The 21,656-nt window shown below is 41.4% G+C and overlaps 1 protein-coding gene across 4 annotated transcripts in view; it reads left to right on the top strand.

Moving 5' to 3' along the window:
• The window catches only part of sh3pxd2ab (SH3 and PX domains 2Ab), a 47,957-nt gene extending 26,571 nt beyond the window's left edge, over positions 1–21,386 (top strand). For 3 of the 4 annotated variants that reach the window (XM_069538680.1, XM_020096244.2, XM_069538679.1), the window contains 7 exons: positions 10,461–10,574; positions 12,867–12,950; positions 16,447–16,564; positions 16,653–16,981; positions 17,142–17,191; positions 18,021–18,140; positions 18,317–21,386. In XM_069538680.1, the coding sequence (XP_069394781.1) occupies positions 10,461–10,574; positions 12,867–12,950; positions 16,447–16,564; positions 16,653–16,981; positions 17,142–17,191; positions 18,021–18,140; positions 18,317–20,239 (2,738 nt within the window). In that variant the 3' untranslated portion in view covers positions 20,240–21,386. The remainder of the gene's footprint in view (positions 1–10,460; positions 10,575–12,866; positions 12,951–16,446; positions 16,565–16,652; positions 16,982–17,141; positions 17,192–18,020; positions 18,141–18,316) is intronic. The other variant, XM_020096255.2, reaches the window with a different exon arrangement.
• Positions 21,387–21,656: the final 270 nt, after the last annotated feature.

Consider the following 21,656-nt stretch of genomic DNA (forward strand, 5'->3'; position numbering starts at 1 on the left):
CAGATTTACAAATGGCAGCTGCAGAGTCCTTAGTCAGCTGTTTAACCTCTGGAAAGAGCGAGCCGATAGGGCCAAGAGCGTGTTTTAAGGTATATGTGATTCAGTTTGACAATACTGAATATTTAATGAGTAAGTGGGAGGATGACATCAAGCATAACTTAATGACTTTCTAGGAATTTGCTGTAAAGCTTCTTAAATCTATTGTAGATGGAAACAAATGTATAGAAAATAACAAAAAAATGAAATGCATCCGTTTTAAATGCAAGAGGTTTGATACTTTTGTTGATTTTATGATACAAGGACACAAGAAAAGCTGATAGTGCTGTAGTTTGGTCATTATTATCACTAGTATTAAATCATGTGTCTGTGTTAAATATACAAAGACCATCTACTATAACACATTCCAATGGGTCTGAGCACCTGCCTGCATGACTTCTATTTCAAAGGGAATTTATCATAGCACAACAGCGACTGCAGAGGTGTAGGCCTGGTTAAAGGGCCTGACATTCACCTTTAATGGTGTGCTGAGACAGTAAAACAGTAATGGGACTCATGTGTTTCTTCAGAGGGAGGACAGGGAAACTGAGAGCAGGAAGGCAATTGGACTTGGGTTTCTCGATGGGCATGAGTGAAACACCACGCCACACTAGCCTTAAGGAAGAGGGTCCATGTGTAGACCAGGATTGCTTTGAAGTGTCTCGTGTCCTGCCTTTGGGTTCATGTATTTGTTTTCACTCCCTGCACTGGTAGGATTTCCACCCAGTCGGGGGCCGCAGCGAGGAGGATATTCCAACACCTTGAAGTCCTTTTACCGGGGGTCTTATATGAGAGCTTTCCTCCATGAACACAGAACTGCATGGTCCTGTGCTTTTTAGTAGAGCCCCCCTTCACTTTTGCATCCCAGCTCACGACTGTGCAAAGCTCTAATGGTTGGTCCATGTGTTGATGACCCGTGCAGAATGAGATTTATGATTTCCAGGCTTCTGTGTTATAGCTGCAGCTTGATTCCCAAGTTATTATTTTGTTTCATCTTTCTCTCTCTACCTGTTTTGTTCAGTTCAATTCATTCAGTTAGACATTTTGTATGAATTTCTAGAAAGCAAAACAGTCGATTCTAGGCTTCTTAAAACACACCCTAAGACGATTTGACAGTTTTATTATACACCGACGAACAATTTCCCAGAGATCTGAAGTAAATATCACCGCCCCTACATCTTGCTGGGGAAACTGTTTCCAGCAGCACAGCTCGCAGTTAACTGAAATCTTAACACCTCCTGCAATGGAAGTCAGCGAAAGCTGCTCCATTTGGCCGGTTGACATCACTCCACATTCCTTTGCCAACACTAACAGGACCAGGTGTGTGCTGGGAAGATTTTCAGAGTTCATTTCATTCAGCATCCATTCCCTCGCAGGATAAGTGCAAACTCTTTAACGGTCTCTGACAGATTGATGTGTGCATTATGGAGCTAAGTGGTGAACACACAGAGCTAGCAGTGCTAAAAACCGTCTGTTACCTTTTTTATGATTTAAAAACAAAAAGTGTTTTATGGATTTTTTTTTTTTGCCTCAAGCTTTAGTTAGATGTTTTCCTTCAAAGCCATGGACAATTAAACCAGCGTGTGTCCCCCTGCAGAGTCTTTGGATGCTTTCAGTGGAAAATCATATTGACTTCTATTTTTGTATGAGCAATGTGTATATTTAGGATGTTTTTTTTTGCATAAGGTGCGAGTATGAGTTAACAGCAACCTAGATTTAGAAATGGAAAACTATAGCTCTGGATCATTATTATTTTTACCTTTCACCTTTGACCTTCAGTAGAATTCCTGCTAGAATTCCTGCTACTGTGCCATAGACTGCGTGGTGCCCGGTACAGTTATCTGCGTTTCCTTTTCTTGTATTAGATAATTGATAGATAGATTCACTGCTTTTGACAGAGCAGTGAATCTAGGTCAGACCCTATAAGTGAGCTCAGCTTTCTCCACTTTTCCAGCCTGCTGCCCTGAGCCAAGGCAGTATTTTCCGTGATCCCGGCTTGACGATACAGTTTGTGTTATGTCCTTTGTTTCCGTTGGTGCAGTAGTTTAAATTGATTGCTGGTTTGGTGGGTGTAATATGTTTGAAATCACCAGGGCAGACCAGTGACTGCTTGATGTTCTGCTGCAGCAGTTTCCCTTGTTACTATTTGCCAAGAGCCATGAAAGCAAATTAAAGGCATTCATGTGAAGGCGCAATATGAAAATAGTCGTTACAATTTAGTATTGTCCCAAATGATGCCGCAATCAGAATTTGTTTTCTAATCAATAATTCTGTCCTTACTCCCTCCGTAGCTATTTTATTTGTCTATTTTATTAGAGTTTGCCAGGGGGGACGCTGGCTCAGGAGGAGAGAGTAGAGCAGAAAGAAACGCAGGCAGAAAATGGAAAAAGCCATTTCCTGCCAAAGTTAGTGGTTCAGAGAGGTTGGTTCATTATAATAGCTTAATGGATCCTCCAGGATGCCTCCTCAGTTTACACTATATCGCTGAGATGTTAGCCAAAGCTAGGCTAGCAGCAGTGATGGTCAATTCAAATGCTTTGTATTCAGTGGTTTAAACTTTGCCCTTTCATGGAGTCGTGTATAAGAAAAAAACAATTCCAGTCTTCCTGCAGCCGCTTTGTCTGCACCTCAAGAGCAGCGTTAGACATGTGCCCAGTCCTGGGTAGAAAATCTCTCTATGGACCAGTCAGGGTTTAACTTGTCTCAATTGCCTCTAGTCTAGATCAGGCTCTGTGACGTACAATGTGCCAATTGAACACCAGGAGTGACTGTCTTGTTTTGGAGAGGCCAGCCCCCATCCATCAGTCCCTCCGGATCCCCCAAGACCCCCTGGCACCACCGGTGTCCAGTATCTCTACTACTCCAAACGGCTTATTTAAGCAGGAAGAGACTTAATGGTCACCTTCCAATCTGTATAGAGCTACCCTTTTGTCCTCATGAACGTAAATGATTTAAGTTTGACAAATCTGAGCTGAAGAGAAGCTGGAAGCTAACAGGGGCACCCAGCAGGTGATGCCTCGACTTCTTGGCTGGAAGCCTGTGCACACTGCTTGAGTAAAATCCTGGCAGAATAAGCAGGTCTGGCCCTCAGCATGGCATGATGGATGTGCAGGATGTCTGCTTTACCTTTAACGTGGAAAAAAACTGCACCAATACAATAATGTCTCTGCTCTCCATCTTCAAGCTGGAATCAAGATGATCTCAGGGCTCAGCAGGAGCTCACTGTTCAGGGAGAGGAGCTTAGCTCAAGAGCTCAGACTTACTGATACTCTATCAAGTATTAGACCTGTAAAATTTAAAGTTGCCTACAAAATTACACAAGAACATATTTCTGAAATGGAAAATATCTGGATAACTACTAGAGTTTAGTCAGTTTATGTCTAGTTTTAAAGTATCTTAGCAGCATGGCTCTCAAGATGGCAATATTGGTCTCTTTTTTGTTTTAGCAATGGATTGCCTTGAAATTTGGTTTTTCGTCAGGATGAATCCTTTTCTCAAAGACCATCTGGAGGCAGCTGGGACCCATCAAAGCAAGTGAAGTTGTTGTGATGCAACAGCAATGATAACTAATTCTCCAGTTCGGGGTTCTGCATACTGTGTCGTGCTTCACCAAACTTTGAATGAACAGGTGAACAGCTCTTTGTGCAGCAGCAGTGGTGAGGGATTCTGCAGACTGAGTCCAGCTGTTGGTCTTAACTCTCTGCTGCTCAATCACCGCAAAGTCACTTTAACAGTTTCAGAAAAAAAGCTGCAAACAGTATTACCACAGACCAAGCAAACAGCCCATTCCAAACAGGCACTAGTGTATTATAATGAGAGCTGACTTTCATCTGTACCTAAACAAAAGCACCCTAACTGAAACGTGTGTTGCAATAATCCTCAGATAGTTAATGAGAAAACTGCATTTACATTCCTCTGATATGCAATAAATAGGTTTGAAGACAAGGTCAGGGTTGAGCTTCTACTTCTCAAACCTTCAGTTTCCTATTTGTGCAGTTTCAGCAAGAACATGTTTCCTTATGTAAAAGAGGAAAAACCCTAAAATTCTTGTCAATGAACCACTAACACCATGATACAGAAAAGTTGCCAAGTGTTAAATGTCTCAGAGCAGATGGAGGACACATTATCCATTCAGAGCCCCGTCCTCCACAGTTTTTCAGCTTATGATAGGAAGTACTAATGACCATCTCAAGAAATCAACCTTATCCTGTATTTTTAGAGATGGAAACTCGGATGGCGCTACTTCTCCGACCTCGCAAACTGCTTTATTTTCCTCCGTCTTGCTGATACAGGCAGAGAAAATGAAGAACATAATCAGTAACAGTTTTAAACAGCGCAAACACTTGTAATAATAGTGAACAGAGATCAGTCTGTGGAGCCAAAAAGGTGCCCCCCTCTCTCGCTCAAGAATTGACCATTGAGTCAAAGCAGCATTTTAAGGTGTGGGCTTTCAGACACTCAAGGACTGCTGTGTCTCCAAATCAGTGGAGCCTAGAGCACACAAGCTGTGGGCTGTAGCTGCATTCAGACCATGAGGGGATCCTTTCAGAGGCTGGGAGGGAGTCAAGGTCGATCCTTAGGTCAACATTCGCTCTTGAAAGTCGTTTTGTGTCGCCTCCTCCCCCTCGTACCAGAGCCACCCAGGTAAATTGAAACCCCTTTTTTTTTTTTGGGAGGGGGTGGATGGAAGTGTGTGTATTGGGCTGGATACCTTCCCCCTTTGTGCTTTGATTCCCAATCTACTGTTAATAAATTCAGGATCTAGAAATGAATGGGGTTCTCTCCAGCTACAGTGGTGTCAGATGTCTGCAGGATTGCTGAGCCACCGCATTCCTCGTCAATTCAGGCCATGAAAAAAAAGCCTCCTCGTGCTGCTGAATCTGTGGTTCTCATATTTACGCTGGATGTGTAGAAATCTTGTGTGAGTATTACACAGTGACTCCACAGCACCAAAACAAAGGTGCTTTTGAATTTCATCACTGTCTAACGGTTTATCTTAATGATAAATGTATAAAAAATGAACGTTACACTGGGTTATGTATGCCTTTGTCTGGGCATCAGACCTGGTTGACTGTATGTTTAGATTGCAGTTTTATTTTATAGGTTAAACAGTCACAATATGAGCGACCCAAAAAGACATAAATCTAGTTTCTTGTTGCAGCTGAGAATCTGCTATTGATTATAGTAAAGTGAAGAGCGGCTCTTAAAGCTGATAGAGTTTCCAGATGGTAGAAACTGTATGAGAGTCAAATAGCTTAAAAATGCTGCTCGCTCTCATCATATGTGCATCGACAGTATCTGCAATTGTACATTATGAGGAGAGCTCCATACAAGTCTGGAGTGAGAATCTGTTTACATATCTCATCTTCTCTGTGCAGAAATATCTATCTCTAGCTTTGTTTCCATCTCGTATTTCCACGCGGCTGCAAAACGCTCAGGTTGCATTACCCACATTGATTTTTCTTCGTTAACCAAGCAAGATCTTGGTTTTTTAAATGCATTGCTCAAGTGGTCTTGAGGTTTTTTTGGCACATTTTATGAGTGTTTGACAGAGCAGACTCGCTGTTTCCTCCTGTTTCCAGTCTTCGTTGTAAGCTTAGTTAACTGGCTGTTGGCCGTAGCCTTAAATGTAATGGACAGAGAGTGAATAAGTGCATTTTCCATGTCAAACTTTAGCTTAAATCTGGATCTGTATGTTTTCTGTCGTCAAAATTAGGCTAACGTCATTGTCTTCTTATTTCAAGCTGTGGATTTGAAAGAAAACAGATATTTGACCTGATTTGACCAGAGTCGGGCCACAGAGACATACATTTACTTGCCCTCTGCTCAGTTTAAAATATCCAGTTTTTCATGATTATTGTCGCGCAATACAACAGTGTTTTCAAGACAGAGTGTTTCTTGTTTTCCAAGGCATTTGAGGTTGAGATCCACTATAGAGGGCCGGGGGTTTAGTCATTGTCTTATGCAACCACTGCTAAGGAGACACAAAGCTTGACTTTGCTCAAATCCTGATGTAACTGGCTATAATTATTTCTCAATGTTTGACAAACTGTATTGTCTTCCCCCTCTTCGTGGTTGAAAGTCAACAGCAGCTTTCCAAGATTTTTTATTTTTTATTTTTTTACTTTTCAGAATAAAACCCCATGACAAATGACAGATGACACACAGGTGCTGGTAAATGTACAGGTGTAGATTTGTAACGTATGTCTTTGATCTCCGCTGTGGGAACCAAGACATACTGGTGGAACAAAATGAATCAAATGCGCAGACACATGTGTACTGGTAAAAATATTTCCAGACATAAGGTATGTTCCCTTCACCTTTGTTCCTCCCACATCTGCACAGATAATCCCTGCCTTCCGGAAACGAAGGAGGAGAGAACATGTTCCTCTGCTAATCTTATTTCCATTATATGGCTGAATCCACAACTTGATTCACTCACCTCGCAGGAGCGTCGCTGTTGGATTTCATTATGTCTGCCTGGAGATTTTAAAACCCAACCCCACGGGGTGAAGCCCTCGAGGTCACACAGTGGTAAAATGAAGTTTTACTCAATTTCAGAACACCGTGCAGACTTACCAACAGGATTTCATCGAAACGTTAGGCATTATGTAATTCTGCAAACTTGACGTCTTGGCAGCAGGAGACGCAGAAAACAGCTGTTACTTTTGTGATGACTTTAGCTGAAGTTCTGTGTCATGATGAATGTACAATTGATAATCCTGTGAAACTTAAGAATAACATTCTCCTCCCAGTTCTCTTGGAGAAATATTATACAGAATAAAGTATGATATCTGACAGTAAAAGGTGGTTAATAGGTATATTTTAAATCTCAAGTCTAAAGGCCTTTGCACTTCATCACCTGACTTCACATTAAGCGTGATTCAATATAGCAAATAGATTACAAGGAAGAGATATTTACCACTTGGGAAAGGAAGGTTTAAATCAACACAAAGCGAGATCATCTTGCTTTTACTTGGTGATTTTCACTGGTTCAGGAGCTTAAACTCTATCACAGCCATTTCAGGACGTATTTCAGGATGTCTGCCGGTTTGAAAAAACCCTGAAACATCTGGCACCAAGATCATAGTTTTTCCTTGAGTTTTTCATTTGACGAAGGTCAAGGTGTTTCTAAACAGTCCCAGCTCGATTCATACATTTTCTTCGTCAGGAGTTGGGTCACCTGAGTCATCTACATTGCATTGTTTGCAAGACAAACATAACTTCTGAGCTATGGCTTTAAAAAAATAGAAGAAAAAATCAACACATATACATTTTATACCAGACTGTATTGAGGAGGAAGTTGTTCTTCTTCTACTAATACTGCTTCAAGATGTGACGCTCTCAACAACTGATTAGATTGTGATTGGGTAGATGGGTAGGAAGCGAAACCTTGGCAAAAATTTATCTGGCTATGGAAAGTAAAAGCTGCAATATCGCTTTTAGGGAAATTCTGGACTACGAGCTGGTTTTGTGCAATATTTAATCACTCAGACGTGTTATTTTTCCCGTATACTTCGCACTAGGTAATTACAACCTGTTCTGTTAGAAACCTACGGTGACCAGGAAATCAACTCTTAAAAATGTGTGCGTTATATTTTTATTGCTTCTTCTGAGGTTCAGTGAACTCAGCCTAAGCACCTGCCATATGGGACGATGGTTGAAAAATACAGGCGAGTCAGGCCCAGCCATTAATAACAGCATATATTTACTCAGGCCTTTTGGAGGGACAGCACGTCTTTTTGCTGCATATGTATACAGTATGTAGACTCACGGCCAAGTGCTCTCAATTAAATCACATTCCTACACCTTATTCTTGTATTTGCTTACACTTCGAAGTGTCAGTTTCCCGAGGTGAAAATGACATTTCTCCCCACTCAGCTAGCATGTGTGAAAATGGCAGTTTGCAGACGTAAGGTTTTTTTTTTTCTTCAGTGAATTGACACCAGCCTTTGAACTCCTTCCCAGCTGACCTCTCTCTGTAATGTTCAATTTAATTTCATGTACCATTGATGTAGATTGATGGTCATGTGACATAACTGATCAGATTCAAATGACAAAATGAAGTATTGCAAGTTTTAGTGTAATTAAGTTGTTTAGAATCAGGATGTTGGTGTAATTAACAAGCAAAAGTCTGAATATTTAAGCCTTCGGTTTTCTATTGTGTTTTGGTGCTCTGTCTGATTTACACAGGCTTTTGTTCAAGCCGCAGTGTCGGTGCAAAGACTGAGCACATTACATGCTTTGTTTCATCCCTGAGTCTGAGCCAACAAGATGCTCAGAGCCAGACACGAACAGCCTGCACCCATTCTGTGAAAAATAACCCGCTGTACAGCTGATGACTTTATTTTGGCTTGGCAACTTTATCAATTAAATAAAGCATCCCCTACACGAATCACAGATATTGCATTTGTAGGTAAAAAGTCCTGGAAATGTTTTCTTTTTCTCTGAGTCGTGCATTTAGTCTCTCAGCTCATCTCTGGTTCTTCGAGATTCCAGTAAAACTTCATGAAAAGACTGGGGAGCAATTTCATCAGTAACGTTAGTCATCACAATTTGGGGCTGCCAACATTACAACATGTTTTTTGTAACTTTAATTCCTGCGTGAAACAGCCTGAGAAAAGCGTTTTGATACCAAATCCTACGGACATTCTCACACATGACAATAATTTATAGTGAAATCAAGACGTCTTGAATATAACAGCAGGTTAAGGCATTGTTCAGCTTTGTGGATCTGTGTGGATCTCTGCTCTGGTCTGTTTAGCAGGAGATAACATGTCACTATCAATTAAGGAAAACTATATTAAAATCAGTGGAAGTTCTTTCAGGAAATGTGAACATATATAGTCCAGTACATATTTATTTTCATTCCTAAATACAGTACTTTATAAATTAATACACATATGTCAAGTTTATGCATGCATATAACTTTTACGATCATCTTATCCATACATTTCACTGCGCTGTTATTCATTTACCCCTATATATATCAAGGCCTTTCCAATATAAACATATCTATATGTATTATTCATATACTACATTTCACTACATGCATATTAATCACACTTTCTAAATCTTTGTATCTACTTTTTGGGGTAATTTCCATATTATAATCCTATACTTTTCCTTGGCTTTATCACATCATTACTTAAGAGAGTTTTTTTCTGTCGCTGTCTAACATTTTATATTCTGCTTCTTTTTATTAATTGTGTTCAAATTAACTACCTCATAACTTAGTATTTCTGTAGGAAAATATACGCTTGAGGTTTGGACCAGCTGTGATGGAACACTCTTCTCTTTATGGGCTACTCAGCCAGCTGTCAGCCATATTTTATCCCCGTTACCACAACAAATAGCCTACGTGTGGCCACACGTGCACCATATTTAGGACGGTGTCTGTGCCAGCTTTGTCATTTAGGTCTCCTGCAGAGAGCTGCCACTGTCTCTCAAACGTGGGGGGACTTTTTTTTCCTGCACATTTAGAATTTCATGGTCACTACATTTGCCAAGAGGCCGTAGGATCAGATTTTACAGTAAAACATTGCTGTGTATGTGCTCCTCTCCAGCTGAGCGTTTATCATAAAGCAGTTGTGAAAGAAATGTTGTCATTCCCACAGGAACGCACTCAAATCAGCTGCAAAATCACAAAACTGTGTTTTTAGCAGTGTCCTGCCCACTGAACTCATCACTGACCCTGATAAAAGGCAGGTTGATCAAGAAGTTCTCATGATTCGAGCTGCAGCCAGGCAGCGTTCCCTCCCAAGTTCTTAGATCTTACTGTGGTTATAGATTCTTTTGACAACACAGTCAAGTTCCTGATGTTTATCTCATCCCCTGTGGTTTTCGAAATATTTTATCAAATCAAGGCTCAATGATTACAACAAAGATGCAGATGAGATGTGGTTTTGAGTTTTATTTTGTGCATTTTTTGTTGCAGGAAACAGATTAAAGTTCTTCAGCAAATCTTCTAGACTTCAGATGACATTTTAAATATGTTTGTTGTAATGCTGTGTGATGCTTTAAATTGTTTCCTATTGTTTGCCTTTAATTCTTCATTTTGAACTTGTAAAGCACCTTTTAACTGTGTTTTAAAATGTGTTATAAGCTTTACCTGCAGTATCTTGGTAAAGCATCTGTGCAAATATCATTTTCTATCCATGCAATTTCAATATCATGTATTTGCAATACTGTTTTAATATTTCGTTTACATTGTACACAATTCTATCTTTTATATTTTCTGTTTGTATTGTGTTTTTTTTCTTATTTATTACTTTTACCTTAACTGAGTGTGTATTTCACTAGTCCCTCTGCTGCTGTAACACTTATCTTATTGTATGATGTGTTTGTATATGAAGCACCTGAATATATTTGATTTTATCTACATTATTATTATTATAGTTTTCATCCTCTCCATGTTCCCACAGGTTGGTGGTTTGTTAGCACTGCCGAGGAGCAGGGTTGGGTCCCTGCCACCTATCTCAACTCCCACAGTGGCACACGGGATGACTTGGAGCTAGGCGCCTCTAAAGCTGGAGAAGGTAAGTCACTGCTAAGTCCCTGTGACCACAAGCCCCGCCCACACACTCAATCATAACCACACAGAATCACAACCACACAAACTGTCAAATATCCAAACACAGACGTCACCTTTGCCCTCAATCCTCTCGTCTCTGATCTGTGTCAAAATGGAGCAAACTCGCTCCACCGCGGCCGGCCTACGCTAACGTCTGACGCCAGGCCGGCGTGAACACCTCTCTCTGTCTGCCTGCCATCATAAGCATGGCTGAACAGAGTGGAGATTCAGGACTGGTCAAACAGCAAGGAGGAGCGACCAGACCACAGCCACAGTGATGAGCTGTACAGTAATGCACTGTGCAGTACGGATCCAGAGCAATATGAAGTGATATGACCTCCGTGGAGTGAGCTCATGAAAGAGACGTGTGTTCCCATCGGCATTAAGGAATAAAACGTGGGGGTAATTCAGGAGTTGTGCTCTTTTTATAAAAGTTAGCGTGAACGAATTATGTTGTATGTCTTACTTCATAGCATTAACGGCTAACATATTACAGTTTTACAGTTTTTGCAGGTTTCAACAAGTTAAACTTCAAACTTTTTAAGACCTTTTTAACTGCATTGTTAATTCAAGTTTTATTTCACATCTGCATTTTTTAGCATAGAACCAAGTACTGTGTTTATTAAAAGTAAAGTTTCAGGAGCTGACTGTGATGCTTCAAATTTGTGATTTGTTTTTATAAATAGGCTGACGAAGGGACACATGTTAGACCAAGCACCACATTGCAACACATTAGCTTGGTGTGTTCTGATACGTTTCTGACTGGGCTGCAGTTGCAGTTTGTTGTTGGTTCCAGGTTGGTTTTGCAATTTCAATGCAGCAAATGTTTCCTAAGTCATGTTGAACAGAAAAATTTAATGTAATGTCAATGTGATTTAATCATAATTTCTTCAGATTGTTGGATTATGTAAGAACCTTCAAAAACCCTGAGAACAGACCTATTTAGAGTTTGATTTGCCAGATTAAAATACCGACAATCTGAGCCCAATCTCACAATCGCCTCGACAGTGCTGTCAGATATGGTTATCGAACCATTTACGAGCGGCTCTAGCCATCTGATTCCATAATATCACTGGAGAAAGCATTTTAATCTCCAGACAATAAAGCTCAGTTGGTGTCAGATTTTGACGGGTAGAGCAGCCACTGCAGCTTCTTTGTTTTATTTATATGCAGCATTTTGTTAGAGAAAATCCAACAAAACTGGAGGCACGGGAATAATTAAGTTGTGTATCACACTTCCAAACAAACATCCAGATTTTCCAGCACCCGGGCCAAAACATCTTTCTGCTGCACAATTGTTGTACTCTATAACAATGGTAACATGGATCCCCTTGGTGTTGTATGTGTTATATGGAGGGAGAGAGACCAAACGGTTTTTTGCAGTATGTTAAAATTACTTCTACTCTGAGTTTGGTCCAACAAAATACATTAACAAAACTATTCAATGGTTACCCACGAACAGAGAAACGCACACATATCTATAGTAAATGCAAACGTCTACACCCAGCACTCCTCTCTACTCAGTCAGGGGTAGCTGCAGTTTGCTGCCAGGGGGTTTTCAGAGGACAATCTGTCAGTGTAATTAGTGTTTATATGACTGGCCAGTCATGGGAATGGCATGAATCTCATAAAAGATTTCTTTGTCAGTGCTGTGGTCTTCTGCAGCCTGTGCCACCACATTGTCACAGAAACAAACATGATTCTGGAAAGCTAGGGTCGAAATTCATGTTAGTTTTCTTTCACAACACCAACAACGAGATTCGGTGAAAGCTCAGATGCCTTCAGAGGCGACTGTTTAAATACACAGATCCCTAATATCCCATATGTATCTAAATATGTGAGCAGCCACATGCAGATCTGCTTAAGGTGCACAACTCCAACCAACCAGCGGCACCCTCAGCTGCTCTATTAATTGGCTGGCATTCCTGCAGCAATGTGTGTCCCAGATGCTCTAACACGACAGGATGAGAAAACCATGCTAACAACATCCTAATTACAAGCCACAGAGAAGATGTCTTGGTTTTAACACTTCCTCTGTAACAACCCCTCCCCATCCATTCATCCATGCACTCTAACTGTCCAACCATGTTTTGCTTTGTGGTCTTGTTTTTATGTCTCTCCATGTAGCTCATAATGGTCAAACCCATGTCATTTGTGTGCTGTGTGTTTTTTGTGTAACATTTGTGCTCGCTGCTCATGTCTTCCGTGTTTGTTTGTTTGTCTGTCGGTGTCTGGTCGCCATGTGTGTGTCTGTCAGTTACTAAGCGACATAAGGCTCATCTGAAGAGGCTGGACCGGAGATGGACGCTGGGGGGTGTCATCAGCAGGCAGCAGAGCCGAGGTGAACTGAGACAGACGCTGCATCACCTCCCTCCCTCTTCCCCTTTTTGTCATAGCTCTCCTCGTCCCGCTCCTCGCGCACATATTTGCTCAGCCTTGCGTCCTGTGTCTTCCATTAAATGAATTCATCATGAGCCACAATCTGCCACAACTAACCCATTGATGTTAATATGAAATGAGCTTGGAAAGCAAAGGTGAAACCAACTTTATATGCAACAATTATCGATGCTAAACTCAAATTATCCTACAGAATAACAGAATAAGTGTTTCTATTATAATTAAACACCATGTGCCAAAAGCAATCTTCTCAGAAATATACTACCCGCTCATCTGAAAGTAGTTGCGTAATAGAATGTGGAATGCCTTATGCTGCACTTTAGAGCCATGTTTTCCTTTTTTATGAGCAAATGAAGTGTGTATGTACTTTGCTAATGAGTGTATGCTTTAACAAAGTGTGGCAAAAACACACTTCGTAGATCGCAAACATTATAGAGACATGAACAAAGTGTTATTAATCCTGTAGTTAGCAAGGGAATCACATTCTCTATCACAGGCTTGCACATGTTCTTCTCACTAAGGCCAATGTTATTTTCACTGGAGATGCATTTGGACTGCTGACAGAGGAGTGAGGATAGGCTATTGAGTTCAGCCCAAACTTTGCGCTTGGCAGTGGATGCTGCTCTCTGGAGTGGAGCGGGAGTTGTTTCCACCCCAGGACTGAAATCCTGCTTTGCGTTTAAAAAAAAAAAAAGAAAAGAAAAAAAAGAGAGAGCCTTCTGCTGACTCCACAAAAATAATTTATAACAACGATGCAGGAGATGCATGTTGTGGTTAAAATTACATCTGATTCAGAGTTTCCCTTTTGTCGCACCGCTGGATGTTGTTTAAAGGGGGTCGGTGAGAGGAAAACATTACCAGTCTCAACACAAAGAGGCCGGAAGAAGCCGGCAAAAGGAAAATAAAGAGCCCAGAAATATTCATTACCCGCGAAACCTACTGTAGTTCCTGCAAGTAAAGTGAATCACTGTCCCACACCCATTCCTACACAAGCTTGGCAGTGGGTGGAGAAAAGGAAAATGGAATAATGTGTCACCAGTATGTTGATTCCGGTGCAGCAGCTCAGAGGGCCGTGTACAGTGCAGCGCCTTTTTAATGAGTCCTCTCCTTTTGGAACACACCTCGTTTACTTGTGCCGTCTGTTTAGACAGGAATTGCCATAATGACAGGAAATGGGGTCTTTGCTCTGCCTCTTGGCCTCATGGGATTGAATAAATCAGCACGGAGCCTGTGCTCTCTATTATGTGCTGAGTTAGCTGCTGGCTGTCACAAGGACAAGGACGCTTTTAGGACACTAGCTCGCACCGTGTGCTGGAGTTCGCCTTGGTGAAGACCCTTTGTGAATTCAACTAATTGAATGATGAGAGAGTGTTTGATATAACGGCACTAATCAGTAGTGTATCGTAGAAATGTGTTAAATGTAACAGACCATAATGAATGAAATTAAAGACCCGGGTCAAGTATGACAGATATGATACGAGGCAGATACGAGTCCCAGAATTACTGGCACACAAAAAGATAAGGTAGAGTAGACACGAAGATAAGGTAAAGTAGCCGAGAAGAGAATGACCCTTGGAACATGACGCTATCTTTCAAACTACAGGCAGAGACACAGCTTCCCCACAGCAGAGAATACTGAATTCTGAAAGTTGTTTTTAGTTTCACATTGGTCTTGTTTGTGTTTTTTATTACAGCGTGTTAATACTTATCGTTGAAATAACTACATCACATTGAGACATGACAAACTCTGCATGCCGAGTTTGTAATGAGCAAAACATCTGTCTTAAAAAAACTCATTTCAAACTGTGATGGACGTGTTAAGACCGATCTAAATGTCTCAATATATTTGAGACTATTTAAGGCGTAAAATTTAGATACTATTTTTTTAAAACCATGCAGCTAACCCGAAGAAGGGTGAGCAATGCAAAGCAGGACGATCAGAGCTGATTATAAATATGACGTTTGAGTGATGACGGATTAGACTGTGGTGAACCTGGTTGGTTATATTCAGACTAATAAACACGTTAGACATTTGCAAATGACACTGATGAGTGACAGTCAAAAGCATCATGTGTGTTCCCCAAGTTCCCTCCCCTCATGTTGCTCACTCTGCTCCATCCAGCTCTCAACATAACTCTGAGCGTTTTTCCTCCTTTTTTGGCCTTTTAAGCTCGACACAAATTACAACGCGCACACATATTGCAAGCTGCTGGTTGCAGTTCATGTTTATTTTGGGACAAGAACATGTGAAAATTGATGTGCTTGCAGGATTCGTGGAGTTGTCCAGTGTATTTACTCTCCTCCCTGACTGTCAAAAACAAAAACAAATCTGTTCAAGTTGATGGAAACCATCTTTGTGTGGTTTGTGCAGTCTTTCTACTCACTCTAAAGACTGTAAAGAAAAACATCATCTCTGTCAAAACAACGCTCCCATGCCAATATGCATTAAAGCATTATAGGTTTTTACTTGTTCCTCTTGGTTGTAGTGGCCACAGATGGGATCCTGTTTTCAGGGACAGTGTTGGGGGACAAAATCCACAGACTGAGATTCATTCTCCAGTTTAAAGGAGTCTGAGGCAGACAAGTCAAGCGGGTGTCATCCAAAGTTACAGTCTCTCTCACTCTCTCTCTCTCTCTCCCTCCCCTCCCCTCCTCCCTCCCTTGGTCCGAATTTCCTCTTTGTGTTTCCACAGACAGTGTTTCCTGGGCTGTGGTGGAGATTTCATACTAAAAATACTATAATGTTAGAAGACGCCTGTTTGATTTGTTCAGCTCACATCACTGAAACCTTGTACAAGCTTTGGCTGAAATTTGGAATATATTTTTGCTCAGAAGTCAGACATGGGGAGTTAGTTTTGTCCTCTGATGCTTTAAGATGGGATCTCTTTGTGGCCAGTATGGGCAGGACACATATGGTCATGCGAGTATTATTTTAAGACAGACAGAAATGTGAACCTATCCTGTATGCAGCGTTTGCAGTATATGTGTTCATCACTCTCTATTCAATACGTAAGTCTGCCTGAGCATGGATACTGGTACAATGGCAAAATATTTATTTTGTAAATATAGGAATTGACAATGTCCTGTTATTATTCGCTGCGTTATAAGGTTCTCTCACTTTCATAAAATAAAGTTATAGACAAATCTCCTGAGCCAAAGAGGAGTTTAACACGCTGAGCACATCTACTCGCACATCTGGCAGCTGAGCAAACTGCCAGACAGCAGAACAGTTCCCGTTTGTGTAGAGAAAAGATACACCCCTGCTCTGTTAACCTTTATCTCTTTTTACTGCAGTGTGATCATATAAACGTAGAAAAGATTTATAGAATATACATTTCCTTCTCCTTTTCTTTACCTTCCAGCCATTGTCTTGTTTGAAGGAGATTTTACAGCCTTCATATTCTAAGATGTGTTGTCATTCTCTGCTCTGGCTTTGGCAGAAGAGAAGTACTTAACAGTGCAGCCCTATTCCAGCCAAGGCAAGGATGAAATAGCTTTTGAGAAAGGAGTGATTGTGGAGGTGATTCAGAAGAACCTGGAAGGCTGGTGGTTTATCAGGTGAGACTGATCACTTTGCTTCAGATAATGTTTTTTACTCATTTTATTACAAAAACTGTATTTTTGATCAGTTTATCTTAATCATCAGGTACCAGGACAAAGAGGGCTGGGCTCCGGCTTCCTACCTGAAGAAGGCGAAGGATGACTTCTCTCCCCGCAAGAAGACCGTCACAGGCCCGGTGGAGATAATTGGAAACATCATGGAGATCAGTAACCTGCTTAACAAGAAACCTTCCGGGGAGAAGGACTCACAGATTGAAGGTGTCCCAGAGAGCCCCCAGGTGGCCAAGAAGGAGATCAGCTTGCCAATGCCCTGTGCCGACTCCAGCCCTGTCAGTTCCCCACAGGAAGGAAAAAGTAAAGCAGAGCCTGCTTCACCAGCGGTCGCTCGCATCGCCCCTCATCGGGTGGAAATTGGTCAGTTGTGTCACCGTGAATATTTCAGTTTCTGTGATAACTTTGTCAATCTGTAACAATAGATCACAAATAACAGTTTTAAATCTCATTCCTAAACTGAGGAAATGAAATAAGCTCATAAATGTCTATTCTTACTCCTTTCTGTGTTCGTTTTTCACAGGTTCCCCAGTTCTCCATCAAAAACCTCCTCCTCGGAGAGATGCAACCCTGGTGAGAGAGTTTTTATTACCTGGCCCAAGGAGGTTATGTTTTCTTCTGCGTTTGTTCGTTCTCAACTGATTTCTATGATATCTTTTGTGGAGGAGTGGGGTATGAGATTAACCCATAAATGTTGGTGGTCAGGGGTCAGATCCAGGGATTTATTTTTCACTTTTTTGTTGATTTCTCAGAGAATAATTCATGACTCTTGATGAGGAAAAAATGTATACTAATAGAAGTTGTATTTATGAGTGTGTGTAAATTGGTCCACATCCAAATAATAAAAAAAATCCATAATTTAGTGAATTTAAATGTGGTTTGGGGTTTGTAGGGCCTTGGTGATGGTATTCTCTTTACTTGGTGCCATTCTGGTATATTTATGAATTCCTTCATTTGTAAAAGCTCTATATTAAGATGCCAATAGGTTTTAAGAAGTGCTCAACGTATTAAAGGTAGAGGCGCTTATATTTTTTGCAACTGATATAGTTATATATGATATTTATGTATTGATTATACTGATCCAACAATATGTCCTCATTATTATATTGTTGTAGCTGTTAGAAGTGAAGGTAGTTAAAACTGTGAGAAGAATACTAAAAATTGTGTTTTTGTATAAATCATTAATAATAACCTTGTAGAGTCTTGAATAATTATTTCAAAGAGAACATCTCAGGAGTTTGGAGGGAACATTTCTTTTAAAAAAATATATTTGAGAGTGAGCTCTAATTTATAAGAATTTAAATTTGCAAAGTAAAGCACTTGAACACTGAACTCAAGTGAAATTCTTGAGAAAATTCACATATTTAACAATAATTCTAACGTCCATTTAATTTCTGCCCAGGGATTCCAGTTGCCCTCCCCACCAGAGCCTCCTACAGTAGAAGCAGAGTATTACACCATTGCAGATTTTCAGTCCTGTATATCTGATGGTATCACTTTCAATGGCGGACAGAAAGCAGAGGTAAGAGCTCTTCTTTAAATGTAAACTTAAGTAACAAGACAATATCAAACTGAGGCACCAGCCATATACATGTATCTGTTGATGTAATATTGAAAGAGAAAATCTAAATAAATCCTTACAATGTTTGAAAACCTCTTTAAAAAAAGACTGAACTCCTTCTGGAACTTGTATTTTAGGTAATTGAGAAGAACTCTGGTGGCTGGTGGTACGTCCAGATAGGAGAGAAGGAGGGCTGGGCTCCCTGTTCCTACATTGATAAACGCAAAAAGCCCAATCTGAATCGCAGAACGAGCACCCTGTGCCGTCCTAAAGTTCCACCCCCAGCTCCGCCTGTCAAAAAACAAGACTCAGCAGAGACCGCACCTCCCAGCAGCCCCGGGTCTGAAGCTCCAGAGTCCCCCGTGTCTCCTGGGAGGCCCGTGTATGAAGAGCCAGAGTATGATGTTCCTGCCATTGGTGATCTGGACCTGGAGTCTGAGTTTGAGTTTTTGAGAGGAGAGGGTTCCTTGGTGGATGCAAAGAATGAGGACACTTCCTCTGAGAAGGGATCCCATCTCTCCTCCAAGCCCTCTCCTGCTTCATCGCTGCACAGCGCCTCCTTCAAGATGGGGGAGTCCTTTGAAGACGGCCATGAGGCGGAAGCAGACGGAGATGAGGAGTGCATCTACGAGAACGAAGGCTTCCGACCTTTCAGAGACATCCCAGAGCGTCAGTGCAGCAAGGACTCAAATTCCTCCAAGACAAATGTCTTTTCAGAAACTGGCAAGACGGCAAATCCAACTTCAGGTGGATGGAGACCTGCAGGGAACAGGCTCAAGATCGATTTGAATGGAAGTCCATTTTCGATCAAAGCTGAGGAGGCATCCAGTCCAAAATCTGCCTCCACTGAGTCCACCCCAGATCTGTCCAGACCTAAGAAAGACCAAGAGGAAAGCAAGCCCTCCTCTCCCACCAAGTCTTCCACTAAACTGAAGCCAGTGGTGAGGCCTAAACCACAACTAAACAAGGCCTCCAGTGCTGAAAAGATGGACATCAGCACCTTGAGAAGACAGCTGCGGCCAACAGGGCAGCTGAAGAATGGAACCAAAACTAGGGGAGAGGACTCTGAGACAGCTTCAGTCATCTCCTCTGAGGACTCCTTCTCTTCTCAGAGCACATCTGATCTCTCCTCCATCTACTCTAAAGGCAGCCGCGGAGACTCTGACCTGGAAGGTTGTAGCCTGTATCGCACCACAGATCCCTACGAGAAAGCCCAGGAGACGGAGGTCAGTTTCCCCGCTGGAGTCGAGGTGGAAGTGGTGGAGAAGCAGGAGAGTGGCTGGTGGTATATCCGCTGGGGAGATGCAGAGGGCTGGGCTCCAACTTACTACCTGGAGCCTGTCAGGCAACAAGATGACACTGCAGGGTCTGAATCTGATGGGACCCCAACTAAACCTGGAAGCCTCAGCAAGTCCAACAGCCTGGAGAAGAATGAACAGAGGGTGCAGGTGTTGAACAACATCAACCAAAACCTAAAGAAGGTCACCCCTCCCATCCCCTCCAAGCCGCCAGGTGGCCTCTCTAAACCCATAGGCTTGTTTGGTTCACGAAAGCAGAATAACACCAAACAGCAGCAGGTTGTCAGACCTCAGTCTGTCTTCATATCAGCCCCGATCAGGGATGGACCCAGCCCCGCTGGCTCCCTCAGGAGAAACGAGTCCCTCAACTCCACCGACCACCCTCGCGCCAGCCCCACGGTGCGACGCAATGCCTCCTTTGGCACTGTCCCGCGCAGCCTGGTGTCAAACAACATAGCATTACCCATCAGGAACAGATCTGGTACCGGTAGCTCTGAATCCCTCGGCCTTAGCTCTCCGAAGAATGCCCTCCCTGTATCCACAGTGAGGCCCAAGCCCCACATCATCCACAATAACCTCAGAGAGGTCTATGTCTCCATAGCAGATTACCATGGCGACGAGGAGACCATGGGTTTTCCCGAGGGGACGAGTCTGGAGGTCCTGGAAAGAAACCCAAATGGATGGTGGTACTGCAAGATTCTGGACAATGGTCAGCCAAGGAAAGGATGGGTTCCTTCAAATTACCTCGAGAAAAAGCGCTAGCGTTCATTGTGGAGCTGGCTGAACTCTTAACATGCGTGTAAAGACTACTCAGAGAGATGCATTTATTTTGTGAAAAAGGCGTTAAGTAAAGATGGAAATCTTACCCGGTACTTTTGCCAAAATGAGCAGCCAGATCAAACTGTGACTTAAAATGAGTCAACGTGATACAGATGCCTGAGACGTTGCATCAGCGGCAGTATAATTGGATTTGGCGACACAGATGAAGACAACAACAGAAAACAGAAGAATGATTAAGTGCTTCAGTAGTTACCTTTAACTTGAAATCCGATGCCATTTTGTGTCCACTCCTTGAAGCTCTTTTTCTGTAAGTTTATAATGTATTTTTAAAAAACTTTTTAAGCATTTAAAGCTTATTGCATGTTTGAAATGATTCATTATACTGACGATGCCTTGAGCTGTTGAGATAAAACCTTTTTCTCCTCCTTACAGAAAATCTCAGTTGTTGCCAAAGCTGCTTAGTCTCATTTTGGTGCTGTCTGTTTGCATGTTTTTTTATATCGCTTTATACTGTATGTCACCTTTATGTGAAATATTGTATCCATTTAATTGTTTAATATTGTCCTAATGAAACATTTCGTGAGCATCTCCGATTTTCACAGCATTTTTCTTAAATTGGAAAAACCAACCTTAAAATCTCCCTTGACACCTTGTATCCTTAAAATGTCTTTTTTATACACATTTCTATCCAAAATTGAACTTCCCCTCACGTCCTTGAAAATCATATTTATTCATTACCTAAATATTGTATTATTACTTATTCTATTTTATTGTATTTTTACTGATTTAAAAAAAATCACAACAGTTTAAACATTTCTCAGAACTGCTCTATTAATCATGAATAACATTTTGAATTTCTGCTGGGCAGTAAATTTGACATAACTGGCGGTGCTCACTTTTGTTTTATGTTAACTGTGTGACCAGTGATAACTGAAGTGCCAAAGGAAAGAATTAAATAAATGCACTTTTGAACAATTATTAGTACTTTTTTCTTTAAAGTTAGTTTCTTGTTGTTACTGTTTACACACAGATCGGCTTTGCTCCTCATCTCAGTGGTTCACAACCTTGTCTGATGTACCTTCAAAATGTATTTATTTTATGTTTTCAAATTAAATTACACTATCTATGGTTTTGGTCTGATTTAGTTTAGCTCGACAACCCCCCCATATTTTATTTTTCCCTTAGAATAAGTAAGAACTCAATCTGGTATAAACCCACAGCTGTGCATTTACAACACAACTGGAGTGTTAGAGCAGCTGGATGCTGTTATGTCAATAAATTAGATAACACTTTGTTCCCCAACATCCCTTTCATTCTTCTTTTCTTAACCACAAGTGAAATCTGGCAGCTTCTGCTTCAGGAGAACCTGAACATTTGGACATTTTCGATGGTTTTCAAT

The sequence above is a fragment of the Paralichthys olivaceus genome, chromosome 14 (genome assembly GCF_024713975.1).
Source record: "Paralichthys olivaceus isolate ysfri-2021 chromosome 14, ASM2471397v2, whole genome shotgun sequence".
NCBI lineage: Eukaryota > Metazoa > Chordata > Actinopteri > Pleuronectiformes > Paralichthyidae > Paralichthys > Paralichthys olivaceus.